Source organism: Antedon bifida, chromosome 9 (genome assembly GCF_963402885.1).
Source record: "Antedon bifida chromosome 9, ecAntBifi1.1, whole genome shotgun sequence".
Lineage (NCBI taxonomy): Eukaryota > Metazoa > Echinodermata > Crinoidea > Comatulida > Antedonidae > Antedon > Antedon bifida.
This window is the reverse complement of record NC_136234.1, coordinates 20,856,001-20,876,959: the sequence shown is the minus strand read 5'-3', so window position 1 is coordinate 20,876,959 and position 20,959 is coordinate 20,856,001. Positions and strand designations below refer to the sequence as shown.

The 20,959-nt window shown below is 31.9% G+C and overlaps 1 protein-coding gene across 1 annotated transcript; it reads left to right on the top strand.

Moving 5' to 3' along the window:
* Positions 1-8,081: 8,081 nt before the first annotated feature.
* LOC144851820 (mediator of RNA polymerase II transcription subunit 6-like) lies at positions 8,082-17,701 on the top strand. The gene is made up of 6 exons (XM_078709450.1): positions 8,082-8,170; positions 12,838-12,997; positions 13,235-13,409; positions 16,319-16,433; positions 16,937-17,043; positions 17,524-17,701. The coding sequence occupies exons 1-6, from the start codon at positions 8,122-8,124 to the stop codon at positions 17,698-17,700; spliced, it is 783 nt and encodes a 260-aa protein (XP_078565576.1). The 5' UTR covers positions 8,082-8,121; the 3' UTR covers position 17,701.
* Positions 17,702-20,959: the final 3,258 nt, after the last annotated feature.

Genomic DNA, 20,959 nt, shown 5'->3' with positions numbered 1-20,959 from the left:
AACAATATAAAAAAAAGTACAGAACAAGATTACAAGCAAACACTTAATAAAGGTGTTGAAAATGATTTAAAAATTCATTAAAAGCAGACAAACATGAGATGCAAGATTAACAAATATATTTAGGCCTGTTTAAACATAAGTAGGCCTAGTGAGATTATATTTTTATTTATTATTAATTATTTTTGCGTTGCAATTTAATTTGTAGGTCTAGAATTGATTTGTATAATTAGCTATTGTTTATGTGTTCTTTTATAACACAACAATCCCTGATCATAATCTTAAACTTTTAAAAATTAAAACATTTTCTTAACATTAAACATCTCTTAGCCTAAAAATTATTTATTAATTTGCTTATTTCCACTGAGTCTTAAAATGTAACTTAGCAAACAAGTAGACCTACTCGCTGACGATACTAACTTTATTCCGGAATAGCCGCTCCATAATCTCTTTGCTTTTTCTTCTTTATTTCTAGGCCTATACACTTTTTATAATGTTAGGCCTAATTATTAATTTTATACTAACATATCATTGTTTATTTTTTTTTATCCAATCCATGTACAAGACCATTTTACATCCAACTATTTAACAAACTATTTACACTACATAACCCCAAAATAATCAACTTAATCCCTAAAGAAACTAAACCTTTTATGATCATCTCTCAATTCAACAGTGGCGGCCGTGAATATGGATGATGATATTTTATTACGAGTTATGGGTCCGGAGGCTCAACCACGGAGGACATCCATGGCTCAACTAGTTTCTTTTATCATTAAACAATAGTAACAACAACCCATGAAATCAAGATAAAGATTTTTTTTTTATTTATCATGAATAAAAAACAAAATTAAGCCACGGTTTATGGTTCTCGATTTCGCGTTGAAAAACAATTTGTATACGTCTACTAAAGACCTAGCGTACACTAAAACAAAAGGCAAATGTAATAAATACAACTTACCCGCTGCCTCCGACGACCGAAAGTAATACACGAGCATGAACAGAGACAGAGCTATAGATGTAGAACGAAGCAGCATCATTGGTTGTTGAGTTGAGTCCCAATCAGATATATTTAATGCCAACCGTTGTGTTCGAGTTAAATATCGTAAGTGAAGAAGGGATACCCTCTCATCGGCTATTTATAATTTCCTCGTTGTGGGGAAATCCATGTTTCGCGCGCTGTAGACTTACGTAATACGTTACAAAACCTGGTATCGGTTGTAGTATGTCAGTATATGCATAGGATCCGGTTAAGTAATGAACGGCTGATTGAACTAGACATTGTAATAGGCAGCGTTATAAAGGACTGGGGATCTAGAATTATGATATTGTTACTCAATGAACCATACAGTATATCAATTGTATTGGCGATTGATTAACCCACCCTACCTGGAAAGCTACAGCCTACAATAACATTGTTTTTAATTAACATTCTTCAGGTCTGCTCGTGCCTAGTGGCGGATCAGGATTTAGAAATAGGCGATGGGGAATGGGGCGTCATGTAGGGAGCTTACGGGGGTAGGGCTTGAAATGTGTAAAATGAAGCAAGTTCTACATTTTCAGCTCGTCTGTGTAAATTGGCATTAATATCATGGACTTATATAGGTCCACTGTTAGTATATTTTGCTCTGAACCCCACACCCCTATCACCCCACCCCACAATTATCCTATCCTGTATGATAGGGAAGGGGGTGAAGGCAAAGTCAATGCCATCATTCAAATTGTTCTTTTACTAGATTGGTTTTTCAGATGGATGTCACGGGAGTATTATAGATTAATTAGGAATGGCAAATAAACATTGTTTTGACAACATTATCTGTCCATTACCACCCCACAACACAATTATCCTATCCTGTATGATGGGGGAGGTGGGTAAGTCAATGCCATCATTCTAATTGGGTTTTTTTAAATATGGTAGTGTTTATGGTTGTTTATTGATACATTATCTGTTCATGGGGCTCAGTATGAATACATTTCATAAAGTCAATATTGCGGTTATATGAGATCATTCCATTTATCTATTTCTATTGATAGACTGTAATAGTAAATTATGTCAGGAAATTAAGTTAAGTTTGTGAATGCTGTAATAACGTTGTTTTTACTGCTGACAGCATAAGTCAGGACTGTGCGTTCGGCGGACCTGTGAAAACATTTCACAAAGTCAACATTTTAGTTGTATGAAATCATTCCATTTATTTGTTTATTTTCGTGTTTGGTTATTCTATAGACAATCGTCTATAGTTATCCATACTTCGGTAAATATAAGATGATAATATGTGTTACAGTACAGTATAAATATGCATCTGCGGAAGTTATATTGTTTGTCTATATATTTTGTTTGCATTCTTTCACGTCGGACGTGCAGCCATTATCATTTTGTTGTTGTTTATTAGTAAGTCACGTTTAACAACAACAAAACAACAAAAGCGAGTCAAATAATTTTACATTAGACGCATACTTTTATTAATACGTGTAAACAAAATCAATAATATTATCATATGAGAGCATTCCTTTTATGTATTTGAATTGTTTTTAGTTAGTAACACGCGATTGAATAATTATCACAAAACAATCAGAAATATGGCGTAGGAGGTTGAAAGGATAGGGGAGGTGGTGCACCCTTCTGCTGAGTTAACCATCGGCGGTGTCAAGCCATATCATGCATCCTATTTCTGTTTTCAACTAAGACACCACAAAACTCGTAGATTTCTTGTGATGTGGTTTCTAGTTCTCTTCCAAGATTTGCACCTTCCTTATTATAACCTATATAACAAACGTTGTTGATAATATTGTATTGTGGTTAAAAATAAATCACAAATGATACCATAACCTATCATTATACTTTATATAATAATTACTTATCATCATTATTAATATTACTATTATTTTGGATGTAAATTAACAGGTCTATGGTAAAACAAGTAAAATTTAAATATTCAATTAATTGTCGCTTCACATGAAATTTATTTTCCCGGAGAAAAATACATACGATTATAAAACACTCAAATACATTAAAGATAACGTATAAAAACAGTATAGCTAACCAGCATACATATTGGTTCCCAATAGAGACGCAGCGCAAGGAAGATGGCGTTGACGCAACGCAAACGAGTTGGGATCATCCATCGCCTGTGATTGGTCATAAAGCTTGGTTCCCACTAGAGACGCAACAGAAGGACGTAACACAACGCAAGTGAGTTGACCAATCACAAGCGATGGATTATTCGAACTGTCGCTTGTCATTGGTCAACACGCTTGCGTCCTAGTGGGAACCAAGCTTAGACTTGCGTTGCGTTTACGTCCTTGCGTTGCGTTCTATGGGAACCAATTTTTATTTTATTTTAAAGAGTCTCTTAAGAAGTAAAACGCTCGGGGCCTTCCCATCCAGTCCACATTCTTCTTTGAAATTGAATGTTGTATGTTTTTAGAATGTACTGAATAAAACATGAGAAGAATTTCCCTATTTTGCCGAAATACTCTTCTTAGAACTCCTAGAGACATGCGACTCGTTAGTACTGATACGTTCACTGGCGTTCAAGTCTCTGAGGTACAAGTAGGCTTGGAAATCAGTGAATTCCTCAATTCCTAAAAGCATTTCATGATTTCTTAGAAATTCAGGGATTTTACCTTTTACGTCCTAAAAATACAACATTAATTATTGTATGATTCAATTGATTATTATTACGCCGTTATAAATAGAAACGATGTTTTATTGTATTGTTTTGACGTCATACCAAACATTTTTTTTTCTGGCTTGGCCTATAATATGTCCATTACTGCAGCAATCAGGATTGTCGCTATTCTATTGTTATTACACTGATAGGATGTAGGCCCATTGCATTGATTTAAATGTGAGAGTATATGACATTCTATAATTTACTAATGCTGATTATATATAAATTATAATTATTATTATTTTATCTCGTGTGTAGTGATGTGTACATATGATATGTACTCAACACTCAATAGCGGATCCATGATTTGGAAATAGGAAACAATTGTAAAATGAATTGAGCATAACTATGATCTTGCATTTTATTTATCACAAATTAGGTGGGCCGGTTCCATCACCCCACCCCCCAACCCCCCCCCCCCCTACGTTTGTTTTACGGGCAGTCCTCAATAGGCCCCGAAAAAAAAACAATTACATAATAATTTATGTTAATTACAATTTAAAAGCAATTAAGTCAATGACGGTAAATTAACAAAAAGAAGAAATAGATGAAAACTATAAGAGTACATGTGCAGTAGTACATTCATTAGGACATAGGTGTCGTACATGTGCAGTAGTACATTCATTAGGACATAGGTGTCGTACATGTGCAGTAGTACATTCATTAGGACATGCGTGTCGTACATGTGCAGTAGTACATTCATTAGGACATAGGTCTCGTACATGTGCAGTAGTACATTCATTAGGACATGCGTGTCGTACATGTGCAGTAGTACATTCATTAGGACATAGGTCTCGTTCGTTGACTGATGTCGCACGACGAATGCGTAACGATTTATGATTAAATGTGCAATTAATAGTGTATTGTAAACAAGTCGTAATAGTAAGTATACATTGTAAACAACCATTAAATCTCATCGATATTCACTAAATCTATATTTTCACGGAATTACGAGGTTCGACTTTTCCGTGAATGCAGTCTAATGAACAAAAATCGATTGTCTTAAATGATTGGATACCGCTTGAAACATGATGAATAAATATTCTCTTTACGACTTCTTGCATTTGTGGAAGAAAATACGGATAATAAAATAAATGAATTGATTTCTTATTGCATTTAGCAATTAAATACCAGTCAATCATTGCAATCACATATTTAATATCCCGCGTGCTAAACATTGAGCAATGGGTGAAAGGGATGTTGTAATTACAACGTATATACAAATTGAGGCAGAGGATTGGCGTCATTGGCGGAGGGAGGCCCAAGATCCACATAGGCCTTATAATACAAAAATAGATCATATATAGGTTAACAATTCACTTTCACAATGTTTAGACCCCATGCCTCTATTTAACATTCTGGATCAGTTTACTGTGTGATTTGCTGCAAAATCATGTTTGTTTGTTTGTTGGGGTTGCGGTATTCTTTTTATATCGGGATTGTGCCGCTAGAACCTCACATGCTCGGTGATGTGGAAGCCATGTCTACCTATTTTTTAAGGGGATTATACATCCCGGCCCCTCCCCTTTTTCGATGGCGTGGCCCGCTTGGAGGGGAAAGGGAGGATGTAGTAGTGGTGGTGCACTCAAATAGAGCCATGTTCCTTCGAGAGCACCCCGTAGCTTTCAGAGTGCCTTTCACGACATCTACTAGATATTTGAACAAGCTGTTTCGTATATGTACTTCTTTCCATCGGGGTTATGATTCCATGGCAAGGGAAGGCAGCTGTTAGTTGCCTCGGTCATGTGACCCATTGTGAATATTTCAAGATATAAAAACGAGGCACATACATTTTCAGATTTGATAATTTAATATTAGTCGGTTTTTTCTTTGTTTTGATTGTTTGATTGATTAGGCCTATGACTAATTATCGGTCGGTCTGTCGACTGATCTCTTCATCACCAGCAAATCAAAGTTGATTAAACAATAAAACGTTGATTGAATATCTTATGATTATGTGTAAATTATATCGCTCAACGGCAGACGACTATGATGTCATAAACAGATGAACCGTTTATCATACTCTTATAGCTTTTAAAAATAAAAATACTTTAATAATTATTTTTTAATTAATAATGCATTTAATTAAAATAATTTTATAATAATAAACAAAATCGTGATAAAAAATACAAGAAAACAGAAATTAAATGATAATGCTGTAATTGGTATGTTATTGTCTGACTTCCGTGTACGTGTTTTATTTTCCTGATCATGTGGGAGGCGAATCACGATTATCATTATTATTATAATAATAGTTTTTATTTAGCGTATACGGAAACCCGTCCTTCTGTAGTCCAGTGGTTTTATTTATCGATAATCGTCTAATATCAGGAATTTTGTTTTTTAGAAGTTGCGGTTTTATTCATAAAATTTGTGTCATTTTGAAACAGAATTGTTCCGACTCATTTGTACTGGTCCAATAGTTCCGGTCATGTATTGTGTTGTCTTAAGTTAACTTTGGTCACCAATCCTTTATCGGACCACTATTGTTATCAATCCTTTATCGGACCACTATTGTTATCAATCCTTTATCGGACCACTATTGTTATCAATCCTTTATCGGACCACAATTGTTATCAATCCTTTATCGGACCTCTATTGTTATCAATCCTTTAACGAACCACTATTGTTATCAATCCTTTATCGGACCTCTATTGTTATCAATCCTTTATCGGACCACTATTGTTATCAATCCTTTATCGGACCACTATTGTTATCAATCCTTTATCGGACCACTATTGTTATCAATCCTTTATCGGACCTCTATTGTTATCAATCCTTTATCGGACCACTATTGTTATCAATCCTTTATCGGACCATTATTGTTATCAATCCTTTATCGGACCACTATTGTTATCAATCCTTTATCGGACCACTATTGTTATCAATCCTTTATCGGACCTCTATTGTTATCAATCCTTTAACGGACCACTATTGTTTTATTTGTTAATTTATTTATTGGTCATCACTTTTTTTTTTTATCAGTGACACACACTGTCGTTAGTGGTGCAACCAAAATAAAACTTTAAAACAATTGAGCAAAATAATGAAAGGAAACAAAGCAAAATCAACATGAATAGTCATAATAATCATCATCAACAACATCATCATTATAATTATCGGAAATGTCATGCATCGCAACAAGCCCGTGGCCTGGTCATCTTAAAAGGGACAAAATAAACCCTTAAATTAAAAAAAATAAATAAATAAATCCTACCTAAATTCAGGTCAAGAAATAGTATTTACGGCAAATGATGATGAGATTAATGAGGTTGCAGAGCTAGTGGCTTTTTATTAGTTGTCACGTGTCATTTTAATATTAAAATTGTTATTGTGTGTCATTTAAATGTTCATAAGTGCAATGTTTGAAGCATTTTGAGCACATTTACAGTGCTTTATATTGCAATCACAGTAGACAGATTAGTGTCGTCTATCAATTATGTGTCTCTAGCCGGCCCTTACATGCCAACATCGCTGTTTTCAAGCACAGTTACTGCTTTATAATTATAGTGTAACTTGTCACAGTTACTAGGCCTATTTAGTATTTACCCTTACAGACGAACACCGCTGTTTATTATCATTTAACCTGTGAGAATTATACATTTGAAGAGACACAATTGTATTAATAGGCCAGGTCACAAAAGTTCAAATATCTGTCATTTATGTAGGCCTCTGTTATACAAACATGACGTAAGAACTCCGAACCGAAACTCAAATAGTCCTTGACCATTTATTGTTTAAAATAGAATGCTTTATTGAATAATACTTCTTAAATTTAACCAATGCATGTTTCAATTTTTGCAATCCACCGCTCCCTCCCCCTTGCCCCTCCAATCCTGGGTCCACCATCAAAGTATGTACAGTAACATAGGCCTAAGTTCTACAGACGTTTTGAGCTTTGACCACTCTGCAGGGATACATCTCCCAATCGTTGAAGACCTGGTTTCCAAGATCCCCAAATCCATGTTTGAAAAAAATTGATTTGGTTTGACAGAGTGATCCAATTACTGATACTGATACTAAGTATGTAATGTTTAAACTTTGTTCACACACATTTCTCCGAAAAAAAAACATTCCAAGAAACACATATTTAAATATGAAGTTACCCATGGGATCATTTTAACATTAAACTCAATATCTTGAGAAGTTAGCTACGTTTCGGGTTAAATCGGGATTTCCCATAAGAAGACTCAGAAATATTATGTTATGGACATTTTGTGTAAACCTATGTCTTCACATTGTTTTTTTCATGTAAAATTTGTGAGTATCTCTTATTTACTCTCCGTTACTGTACTTGAAATTCTGTGAATTGTAATTGCACGATGACGAAACTCTGATTTTAAAAAGCATTACGACATTGGGGAAATCCCAAATATAAAGCTCGCTCCTTTTCTGAGGATATAGAGGGCGGTCGGTATGAGGAGGGGAATTTTGTACAAAAATAAAAAGGATGAGTGGTAATAACCGAAATCAAAATCAGGGGAATGACCTTAATGAAGGTGATTTGAATCATATTTATAAATAGATTATGTAGATATGTGATTATTGATTGTAAATGACTTAATGATTATTTTTAGATACAATTAATAAAATAATGGTCAGGTCTTTTAGCTAGGCCTCTACTATCTAGAGAGTGGGCAAGAGCTCGTCATGATTCCACCTCTCTCCCTACCTCCTGGCAGGCGATGCCTACTCTGTCAAGCGTGTAGTGATGCGGCGAATTATGGCCTAGCCCTCGACAATCTATTTATTTTTTTGCATTACTACTAAGCTTAGTTTTCTAGATTATTAAATACTAGCTTCTGTCAATATTGTTGCTTGCTTGTTTATTAAATTATTAATTATTGATATTATGGTTTGTCTAAAAAAAAATATTAAAATATTGTTTTTTTTTATTATGTAGGCCTATAGGCCCCTACATAAATAGGCTAGCCTAGATGGTAGAATTCACACAATTTACATCATTCATTTCGAAGATCCCCTCTTATCTTTTAATTTGCCATAAAAAGAAGCCCATCTCGAATAGAAGCCCACCCAGAAGTGATAAAAAAGAAGCCCATTGATTGATATCGTTCTGTTTCTGGCTGCGATGCACTTGCTGTGATATCGTGATGGGAAAACAATGGAAGAACCATAACTTGTTAGCGAAAATACTGAGTATTCCCCGATTTGTATAAACAGATTATGCCCCAAAAAAAAGGCAGATAATTAAATTCATTAAGAAGACAACACCAGTCTACAGTAGGCCCAGGCTACACCCTCATACCAGACAGTAGGCTCATAGCTACAGTAGTCTAACCTACTCCTAACACACTCCTAAAATGCACTTGTGCGATTTACAACACGTACGCTTAAATTTGGTAAACTTCTACTTACCAAAATACAAACAATTTGTAGCACACCTATCATTTTCAAAAGACAAGGCCTGCATTTTATCATATAAATAGACCATAACATTTACATTTAAGACAAGGAATGACCTGGTTTAATGTCTTTTTTTAAGTACCTGTAATATGCATTATTGCAAACATTATAGGGAAAATTTCTTTAAAGTCGATGATGGTACTACCATGTTATGTTATTGATTTTTAAAATGAAATTCAAATTCAAAGTGTATATCCTGTTGTAGAAATAAACTTGAAGCTTGAATACAGTATCCTGTTTGAAACTAAGGTATTGTACGGCAAACCGCATTGTATTGTGTAAATTAAGATATTGAAATGACAGAAGGGCTATGTGAAAGGAAGTGGGTGGACGAGGAAAAACATTTAGTTTTGAAAACAAACAAAGCCATTCTGGTTTACCAGTCATAGCAACCATGTTAATAATTTAATTGCTTTATTAGCAATGAAATAAGCAAAGCAGGTCTTTTATTTATTTAAACTTGACATTTACCTAGTAATACTTAAAAAGATCTAAAATTACCAGGTACTTTTTAACGTTATTTTAAAAGTTATTACTCATCAAGCTTTGTTTATACACTCTTTTTTATATAATAAATAATATTTTGTATATTTAAATTTTTTATAAACTTTAGGTCACAAAATGTTTTCTTTGGTGGGGTGAAATAATTGTGAAGGCTTTCTCAAAGAAATTGGTATAAAAAACACAAATTGTATAGAAATTCATCATTCCCTAGCTTACTTTTCACTCATAAAAACACTATATTTACACTTTTTGACTATTTACACTTTTTGACTATTTACACTTTGGATTGACTATTTACACTTTGGAGTGACTAATTAGTATTATTGTTCCAATATTTTAGGGGGAGACAGTTTAATAAAGTAAAGGTTTCGGTACTAGTAAGTCTGAATAAATGAAGGGCTTGAATTGAAGATGTGTCCATGTTTCTCTTTTGCAATGTTAACTCCATACCATATCATAAACATATTTAATTGTAGTTTAAAGTGTTTCCCTTATTATTGACTTGGATAGATTTTTAAATGTCTTAATATATTTAAACTACAACCAGGATAGACCAATCGCGATGTTATTAATAACTTCAATGACTTGCGTTTTATTTTTTTATTGTTTGGAACTGAAACAAATTTGTCTATTACGTTTATTTTAACAATAATATTTTTCCTTATTTTGATAGTTTAATAATTATAGTTTCCTTAATTGTCACTAAAACTATAGAAGTATTTTCCTTAGTGGTTGTGATACTTAGTATTATTAGAAGTAAGTAGGCGTAAAGTGTTTCTCTTTTATTTTCAAATTTAAATAGAAAATATGGTTACATTATTGCAAATAGTGACAGGAAAACTAAATTTGGACTGTCCTTTCATTTAGAAACAAAGTACATTATGATCATGTTTCTACTTCCAAAGAACAGTACCACCCAACCAGTTTTGATAGTGTGTTTATAAAGGGATACTATGTCAACATTATTCTAACTGCAGTTACTGCAGTAACTATATTTTTACTGCAATGACGTATGATTTTAGTTTGTTTAGTTCGTTTATTCACTCCAATTTCTAAAAAGAAGCTTGCAAACTAATTCCGTCAAACAGGTTAAATAATAATCGTTGAAATCAGTAGATGGTTGTCTACGAAAAAAAACATGACTCAAGGTCAGCAGCGGTCAATAGTTGGTTTTTTTTTTTTGCACATGTGACTAAAAGTTGCACAGTGATAACTTGTATGAAATATTACGTTCAATTCAAACCTATTTTTTACTCTCTTTTTTTTGAGAATGCTAAATTTATCAGACATTTGAACTTTTTTTGAAAAAAAGTGAGGCATTATTTTCACGGCAGAAATAGACCCACAGAAATCTAAGCCATCTCATATTTCTAGCAATGATTTAATACTACTGTATATAACAAATAAAAGGAATTGGAATTTAAACTATACAGTTTATGAGCTAATTGGTTATATTAATCTTTGTTGTTTGGCCATTTGAACAATGCACCAGAATACCTGAATGCCTTTTCACTATTAAACAATTATTGATCGCCCACATGTTGTATAGTTCATTGATTGAAATGATTTGGCATTTGGTAGATGAGTCATCTCAAAGTACCTTGCAAACATGTTGTTTAGTAAATTGGGTGGCTGGTACTAAGCTTAACTATTTGGTCAGTTATGAATTGTCTGTCGAAATTATTCAATCAACTGGAAATTCCACTTTATTATTTACTAAACTGAAATTGTTGAGTAACATAGATATAGATTTTATTAAGGCTAAATAAAATATTGATTATAAAATTATAATAAGTGAATTAAAAGCATGTTTACAAGAAATTAAACAACAAAAGTTTTTTTTTTTCAAAACACTCAATCTTACTCAAGAAGTACGTTATTTTAAAAAGTTGAAAACAAAATTCAAATATTGAAACATTTTTTAATTGAAATTAATCAATTTTAAAGACAATTATTTATTAAATTTGGTATGAGAACTCTTGATTAATGATATCGAAGTTTAAAAAGCAGATAGTACTGTATGAGAAAATAATTATAATTCAAGTACGAATAAAATATTTAATTATCATAAATAAATATTGAAATTTGTTTACCATATAGTAGTACATTCTGCTTTGAATAAACACAGCATTCCACCCCTATGTATTTTTGATATGTTGTCATTTTACACTAAAAAAACACTTGAATTAAAAAAAAAACCATGGACCTACAGTATTATAGGTCTATTATAATCACTTCCCTCGATTAAACTTATTAGGTTTTTTTTCCAAAGGTGCATGAAAAATAAGTAAATGGTACATGGTCATTTTTAGCAGTATCAGATTTTTTGTTGTTTGTAGCTTAACAAATATTTCACCTTTAATAGTTAGCGAGAGATGCAAGATCAATCAAAACATTGGGAAACTTCCATGATTATAAGGAAACTTTAATTTGCGTAGAACTGTAGTACCAAACAATTAAAATCGTTGTTCCTCTTCTGTACTTCCAATATTATAACACTAACATAGGAAGTACTTGTGTCTAGTTTGGGTTAGGGTCTGTCCCAAGTCTAGTGCTCTGTTTAGTCTCTTCTTTCTCATGCAGTACATCCGTTATGCCATGAAACCCGTTTCATGGGAAATTTTGTGTTCTGTACAGACGAGAAAACCATTTTTTTTTGTATATAATATTTTATTTATTTAATTTATTCTATACATTAAATAATTTAATACAATGCTACGGTATTGAATCAACAAGTAATTTTGACAAAATATTTACCTGATTCAAACTAAAAAAAATCTTACAGAATTAAACATGATAGAAGCGCCTGCATTACACCACTTGTGCCAAACAAGTGTGGGAAAGCATTGAGAACATGCCAACACCCTGTTTTAGCAAGGAGACAAGTTAAGATTTCCTACGAGCATCCCTCGACCATAATTCTTGACTCAGGTGTATTACGTAGGATTGAGGGCAACAAAAATAATGATTTCACTAAATAAAAGGACAAGATAAATTGTACAAAAAAAAGTTACAGTCAGGCAGACATGGCCTTCTGGTTAACTTAACTATATTTTTTGTTTTAAATTACAGTTTTTGTGACTCATTTTTTGTTTAGATCCATTTTTGGTCAAACAAAGTGAATATTAAACAAAGAATCTTGTAGAAGATTATGTTTTCAGGCGTGCGGAGACAATACAGTATCTGTAAAATTATTATCCATTGTAATAAAACTTATTTTCTTTTTTTTTTATCATAGATCATTCACTGCATATGACATGGCACGACAGTGCTTGGATACCCATGCTGGATCCATCAAACGTTATGAACTATTTCAGCGAACGCAGCAATCCGTTTTACGATCGTACGTGCAACAATGAAATTGTAAAGATGCAGCGTTTGAACCCTGAACAACTTGTGTAAGTCAAAAATACCATACTGATCAGCTATAGGCCCATCTTCGGGTATATATAAGCCCACCCTTTTGATTTTTTTTGGAGAAAAGGCACTTGAATATGCCATACATTAATTTTAATATCAGAAATTCAGAATAAAATGCTGTTTCAAAATAGACCTTTTTTCATGTAGGCCTAGGTTAGGTATTTTTTAAAATTCATTTAAAAAAAAAAAGAAAAAAATTGCTATTTCTTTTTCAGTAATATGACGGGTGTTGAATATCATCTACTTCACGTTCATGACCCAATTCTTTATGTGATACGAAAACAGTACAGAAACTCACCGACTAACGTGAAAGCACTAGCAAACTATTACATAATAAATGGTGTTATCTACCAAGCTCCGGATCTTTGTTCAGTCCTCAATGCTAGAATGGTGAGTATATTATATATAAACATGACTAATGTAGATAATTTGGCATTTGGGGTTTTTTTTGGTAATTCCTCAATTCTCAGTGTTTATACAAGATGACTATAAAATATGAACAGCCTCATTTTGATTATTTCCCAATATGTAAAGCTCAGTCTACACTTATCAAACTTTATATGACAAACAAATGTGGACACAAAATACAATGGTGGTTTTTAAAATGTATATTTACTGTATATAATATAGAATCACCCTTTATTTCAAGTAAATGTAACAAACATCCTAGGTCACCAAGCATATGCAGGGCAAAACAAAACAATACACTGCACATTATAATAGAACCATTCAATAGAACTTTTACGGTGCAATAAAACGTATAATGAATGGCACATGATATAAGTTAACCAATCAAAAGGCAAGGATACATTTGGGTGTGTTATAAAATCTTTAAATAATCTTGTGTAAAAGTTACTATTATAGAATATTATCACTATTATTAGAATAGAAACAAACAATAAAATAAGTTTTGTACTGCATGATAAAATCTCGTCTGGCCGGATTTCAGCCTGTAACTACCATTAGGGAAAGTCCCACTAGACCACAGAGGGTCTTGATCATATCAATATAAACATCTTAATAATTTCAAATAAACAGATTTTTTTTATTTCTTAAGAAAAGTTTGGTTTCTTTGAAAAATGTACGTATTAACTACTTTTTTTTCTTGCGTGCTTGGCCTAAATTAAATATCACAAGTGCATGTGTTAAAAAAAACCTAGCAAAAAAAATTAAAGAATTGAATATAGAATAATAATTACACTACTGTAGTTTTTAGAAAAATTACTTAAATTACAGTATTTTATATAAATATTATTATATTATTTTAAAATGTAATAATAAAATTATTGTAAAATATTTAAAATTTAACAATTATTCAAAGTATTATTAAACCTTGTCATCTTGTGGTTATATTATTCCTTTAAACCTCCAAGAAATCAAAATTAAAACATTCTAAAAAAAAACCTTTCGGAAAATCTGGACAAGGGCGAGTTTCTCAATAATGTTTTAAAACTCATCAAAGTATTCAGAAATAGATTCTTACTATGATCTTATTCTTAATAATTATTTGTTTCAATTTCTGTCTGACTTTATTTCATAGAAGCATATTAAGGAAGTTATAGGAATGCTATGGTGAAATAACTACAGCAATTGCAACACCTTGCTCAAACTGACAGTTTAGATGACGTTTTGATTGAAGCTCTGTCTACACTATCAAACTAGTTTGACATAAATAGTGTGATGTGCCCAAATATGGTAATGATGCCCACATGGTAGTGATATGACATCATCATGTCCATATATGGACAAATCACATAAAGTTTGATAGTGTAGACAGAGCTTTAGCCTACTATCTTACTTGTACATGTATGTAACATAATGGTAGCCAAATATTTATTTTTTTGTTTTAGAAAAATCTTGGAGGAAAAATAATATTATTTTTTCCTCTATGGAAAAATCTAGAATAAGTAAGAGAGATACAGTAATTTGTATGTTATACAATATAACTGTAGGGTAGTCTTGGCCAACACTCCCAAACATTGAGGGTGCTATTACTATTCAATTTCATACTCAACATACAGCACTAATAATGGATGTTTATTAGATGATATTTGTTCATACTGTCAAAGCAATGAGAAAATAATACAATTCAGTACATTCAGTATCTTATGTGATTTTAATTTTTAAAAATTATATGAAGTGTTTAAATTCATTATTTTTATTACATATTTTGAAATACAGTTACAGAAAATAAGTAAATCTATCTATCTTTTATTAACAATTAAAGGTTACATTTTGTTTTTAAAGAACCTGTTTCACTTTTGAGTACTGTACTGTTATTATAATTTGTAATACAAATGTTTATATTTACTTAAACATGGAATTCCCAATCTTTATCTAATCTTATCTTTACTACTTTTGTTTTTTTCATTCTTGGAAGAAGAAAGTTTATGTTTATTAGGCAATGCCAATTGCAACACTTGCGTTGAATTCCAAAATCCCAATACAATCAATTCCAAACTTTTTTCGTTCTTTTTTCTATTGTTTTTCTTTCCCAAATGGCTATGAAGTGCTAAAGTTAACCCCATGTTCTATCTTGTGCACTTTATGTACTGTTCATCATGATGTAGTGTATCAAAAAAACAAAACCCCATTTTATTTAGGGGCCATGTGAACATTATTCTACTGTATAGTTACTGCATTAATTAGATTTTGTTGAAGTCACGTTGTCTCTAGAGGGTATTAGTTGCATGCCTTTTTTAAATGGGCATAGGATTCATAATTAAAGAACTATCTTTGTATTTTTGGGATTAAAGGACATCTTTTTAATAAATAAATCATAAATCATAAATATATCTGAAGAAAGAACAATGATTAATTTTAAAATGTCGAGCAGTGTTTTTTGTAAGAAATATTTCTTGTTATTATTTATATTATTTTTTTTTAAATTATTTTTAGCAAGTTTGTTGTTTTATTTTGGGTGCAGTGTTAATCATTACACACTTTTTATTGCAGTGATATGATATGTCTCAAACTTCTGCATTGAAAACAAAAATAAAATGATGGTATATGTTATTGCAGTCAAATATATATTTACTGCAGTAAAGAATAATTTTGATCTGGTCCTTTACCTTTAGTTTTAATGTCATTAAAATGAATTTATAATTTAATAATCAAATTTCATGTGACAAAAACAATGTGATGTGCACATAATATGGACATGATGACATCATATTACTACTATATTTGGGCACATCACTATTTTTTTGTAAAACTAGTTTGATAGTGTGGACAGAGCAACACCATCATTTTGTATTAAAACAGAGCTTTAGTGAAAATAGTTTTTGTTTATTTTCTAGTTGACAGCAACTTACAACATCCAGTCAGCTTTTGAGGAGACATTGTCATACTCTAGATACCAATCATCCTGTGGATACTGGTGGGAATTTAAAGATAAAGAGAAAAAAGAAAAAGGTAACAATCTCTTAGAAAAAATTCTATTGGGATAGGGAAAGATGTTATATTGACTTGTGGTACTTTTATTATTATTGATTTAATTGATATTGATATAAATGAAAATTATTGATTATTATTATTTATACAAATATAAATTTAAGGTTGAGTTCACACATGCAGTAAGTAGTCTTAGGCTTATCGAGATACATACAATACAGTACTGTATCAGACCGTTCAGACACCATTCACACACACCTACTACTTTATAACTATAATACACTTACTATAAACAATACCTATATATATATATATATCATTTTACTTTATTTTGTTGAATCAGAAGCGACCTCTTGTGTTTTGAGTCAACGCCATTTATCAAACAAGATACCGAATGAAAATGGTTTTTTTTATTTAATCCTGTGATTCTGTTTCGTCAAAACTAAGATACTAAACAAAGCAGTATACACCACTGTGAATTGAAATGACTGACACAGTTACATAATATTTAATTATTGTTTTAGATAAAAAGAAACCAAAGAAAGAAGAGCCGGCATCGTTGTTTCAACGTCAGAAAGTAGATGTGTTACTAAGCAAGCTAGCTGACAAATTCCCACCTAAAGTTGTACAGGTTTGTCCAATATACTACCATTACAGTAGAATTTGGGACCCTTAGTCCCCTTAACCTTAGTAGGCTATTTGGTGCTGAATAGGTTTTCGACTCCAGTTCTACGACGTAGAAGAGGAGGATCCCATATGTATGTATGTAGTTAATAAATTAAATAGTTAAGTATCCCCTAATACAGGCTGGACGCAGTGTAAAACATATACTTCTCCTTGTTAGTTTACAGACACCGGGTCACACACTACACAAAATGATGGTGTTGATGCCCTGGTGTGTGAAACCCAGAGTTAGACTACTGTATCCTTCTACAGTCAGCTCTTCTTTTACCGAGCCCTAAATGTCAGTTTTCATAAACTTCTAGTTTTCTGAATTCAAATTTCTTAGAGAATTTGAATATTGAATGTGAATATTTAAATAAACGGTCACTATTTAAATTTTTAAATAAAATATAAATATTGTTTATTTGTTTTTTATTTTGTATTCTAGCATAAACCAGGTGATAAACCTATAGTAATGGACCATAAGAACAACCCTGACTTTATAGACCCTAGCAACATCAAAGAAGAGAAGGTAGACAATCACTCAGGCAGTGGGGACGGCTTTGTCTCCCCAGGCTCAAACATGAAGCCTCCACTAGCTAAGAAACGCAAGCTAAGTAAATGAACTGAAAGAATCACTCTGGCAGTGAGATGGCTTTGTCTCTCCAGGCTCAAACATGAAGCCTCCACTAGCTAAGAAACGCAAGCTAAGTAAGTGAACTGAAAGAATCACTCTGGCAGTGAGATGGCTTTGTCTCTCCAGGCTCAAACATGAAGCCTCCACTAGCTAAGAAACGCAAGCTAAGTAAATGAACCAAGAGAATCACTCTAGCAGTGAGATGGCTTTGTCTCTCCAGGCTCAAACATGAAGCCTCCACTAGCTAAGAAACGCAAGCTAAGTAAGTGAACCAAGAGAATCATTTAGGCAGTGAGATGGCTTTGTCTCTCCAGGCTCAAACATGAAGCCTCCACTAGCTAAGAAACGCAAGCTAAGTAAATGAACCAAGAGAATCACTCAGGCAGGGAGATGGCTTTGTCTCCCAAGGCTCAAACATGAAGCCTCCACTAGCTAAGAAACGCAAGCTAAAGTAAGTGAACCAAGAGAATCACTCTGACAGTGAGATGGCTTTGTCTCTCCAGGCTCAAACATGAAGCCTCCACTAGCTAAGAAACGCAAGCTAAGTAAATGAACCAAGAGAATCACTCCTGAAATTCTCCTGGTACCTGAAATCTGTTCAATAATGAATATATAACGAATATACAATATGTACATAGCAATATAATAACATAACTTTATTGAAAAGGTGGGGAAAAAACCTGTGTGGTTTGACTTGGTTGCAAGAGTACAGAATGCAGAACAGAACAGTCAATATTTCAAGATACATATAAGGTAGAAATTAGGTAATTTTTCGAAAATTTCCCTGTACTATTATTATATGTAGTACAGTGATGTTTTTCAAAAAACTGCTAAATATCGACTGTTTAAAATAATGTATTGATGTGATTCTGCGCAAGTCTTTATTTCAAAATACAAAATGGTCGAAATTTGGCAATTTTTCAAAAAATATTCAATATTTTAGACCCTTTTATTTTTCTACATAAATGGTTTCTATGGCACTATAAGATGTTGTATGATCATATACAGAAATATTATCGAATAAAAATTGAATTTTAAAAACTTGATATTTTGGCCATTTTTTTTAAAAATCCCTTACTATAGTACAGATATTTTTTCCAAAAATGGAAAATTTTCGACCCTTTTATTTTTTGACATAAATGGTTTCTATGGCACTATAAGATGTTGTATGATCATATATAGCAATATTATCGCATAAAAATTGAATTTTAAAAACATGATAATTTGGCTATTTTTTGAAAAAATCCCTTACTATAGTACAGGGATTTTTTCCAAAAATGACCAATTTTCGACCCTTTTATTTTTCGACATAAATGGTTTTTATGGCACTATAAGATGTTGTATGATCATATACAGCAATATTATCGCATAAAAATTGAATTTTAAAAACTTGATATTTTCGCCATTTTTCGAAAAAATCCCTTACTATAGTACAGGGATTTTTTCCAAAAATGGCCAATTTTCAACCCTTTTATTTTTCGACATAAATGGTTTCTATGGCACTATAAGATGTTGTATGATCATATACAGCAATATTATCGCATAAAAATTGAATTTTAAAAACATGATAATTTGACTATTTTTCGAAAAAATCCCTTACTATAGTACAGGGATTTTTTCCAAAAATGACCAATTTTCGACCCCTTTATTTTTCGACATAAATGGTTTCTATGGCACTATAAGATGTTGTATGATCATATACAGCAATATTATCGCATAAAAATTGAATTTTAAAAACTTGATAATTTGGCTAATTTTCGAAAAAATCCCTTACTATAGTACAGGGATTTTTTCCAAAAATTGCCAATTTTCGACCCTTTTATTTTTCGACATAAATGGTTTCTATGGCACTATAAGATGTTGTATGATCATATACAGCAATATTATCGCATAAAAATTGAATTTTAAAAACTTGATATTTTGGCCATTTTTCGAAAAAATCCCTTACTATAGTACAGGGATTTTTTCCAAAAATGGCCAATTTTCAACCCTTTTATTTTTCGACATGAATGGTTTCTATGGCACTATAAGATGTTGTATGATCATATACAGCAATATTATCGCATAAAAATTGAATTTTAAAAACTTGATATTTTCGCCATTTTTCGAAAAAATCCCTTACTATAGCACAGGGATTTTTTCCAAAAATGACCAATTTTCGACCCTTTTATTTTTCGACATAAATGGTTTCTATGGCACTATAAGATATTGTATGATCATATACAGCAATATTATCGCATAAAAATTGAATTTTAAAAACTTGATATTTTCGCCATTTTTCGAAAAAAATCCCTTACTATAGTACAGGGATTTTTTCCAAAAATGGCCAATTTTCAACCCTTTTATTTTTCGACATAAATGGTTTCTATGGCACTATAAGATGTTGTATGATCATATACAGCAATATTATCGCATAAAAATTGAATTTTAAAAACTTGATAATTTGACTATTTTTCGAAAAAAATCCCTTACTATAGTACAGAGATTTTTTCCAAAAATGACCAATTTTCGACCCCTTTATTTTTCGACATAAATGGTTTTTATGGCACTATAAGATGTTGTATGATCATATACAGCAATATTATCGCATAAAAATTGAATTTTAAAAACTTGATAATTTGGCTATTTTTTGAAAAAATCCCTTACTATAGCACAGGGATTTTTTCCAAAAATGGCCACTTTTCGACCCTTTTATTTTTCGACATAAATGGTTTCTATGGCACTATAAGATGTTGTATGATCATATACAGCAATATTATCGCATAAAAATTGAATTTTAAAAACTTGATATTTTCGCCATTTTTCGAAAAAATCCCTTACTATAGTACAGGGATTTTTTCCAAAAATGGCCAATTTTCAACCCTTTTATTTTTCGACCTAAATGGTTTCTATGGCACTATAAGATGTTGTATGATCATATACAGCAATATTATCGCATAAAAATTGAATTTTAAAAACTTGATATTTTCGCCATTTTTCGAAAAAATCCCTTACTATAGCACAGGGATTTTTTCCAAAAATGGCCAATTTTCGACCCTTTTATTTTTCGACATAAATGGTTTCTATGGCACTATAAGATGTTGTATGATCATATACAGCAATATTATCGCATAAAAATTGAATTTTAAAAACTTGATATTTTAGCCATTTTTCGAAAAAATCCCTTACTATAGTACAGGGATTTTTTCAAAAAATGGCCAATTTTCAACCCTTTTATTTTTCGACATAAATGGTTTCTATGGCACTA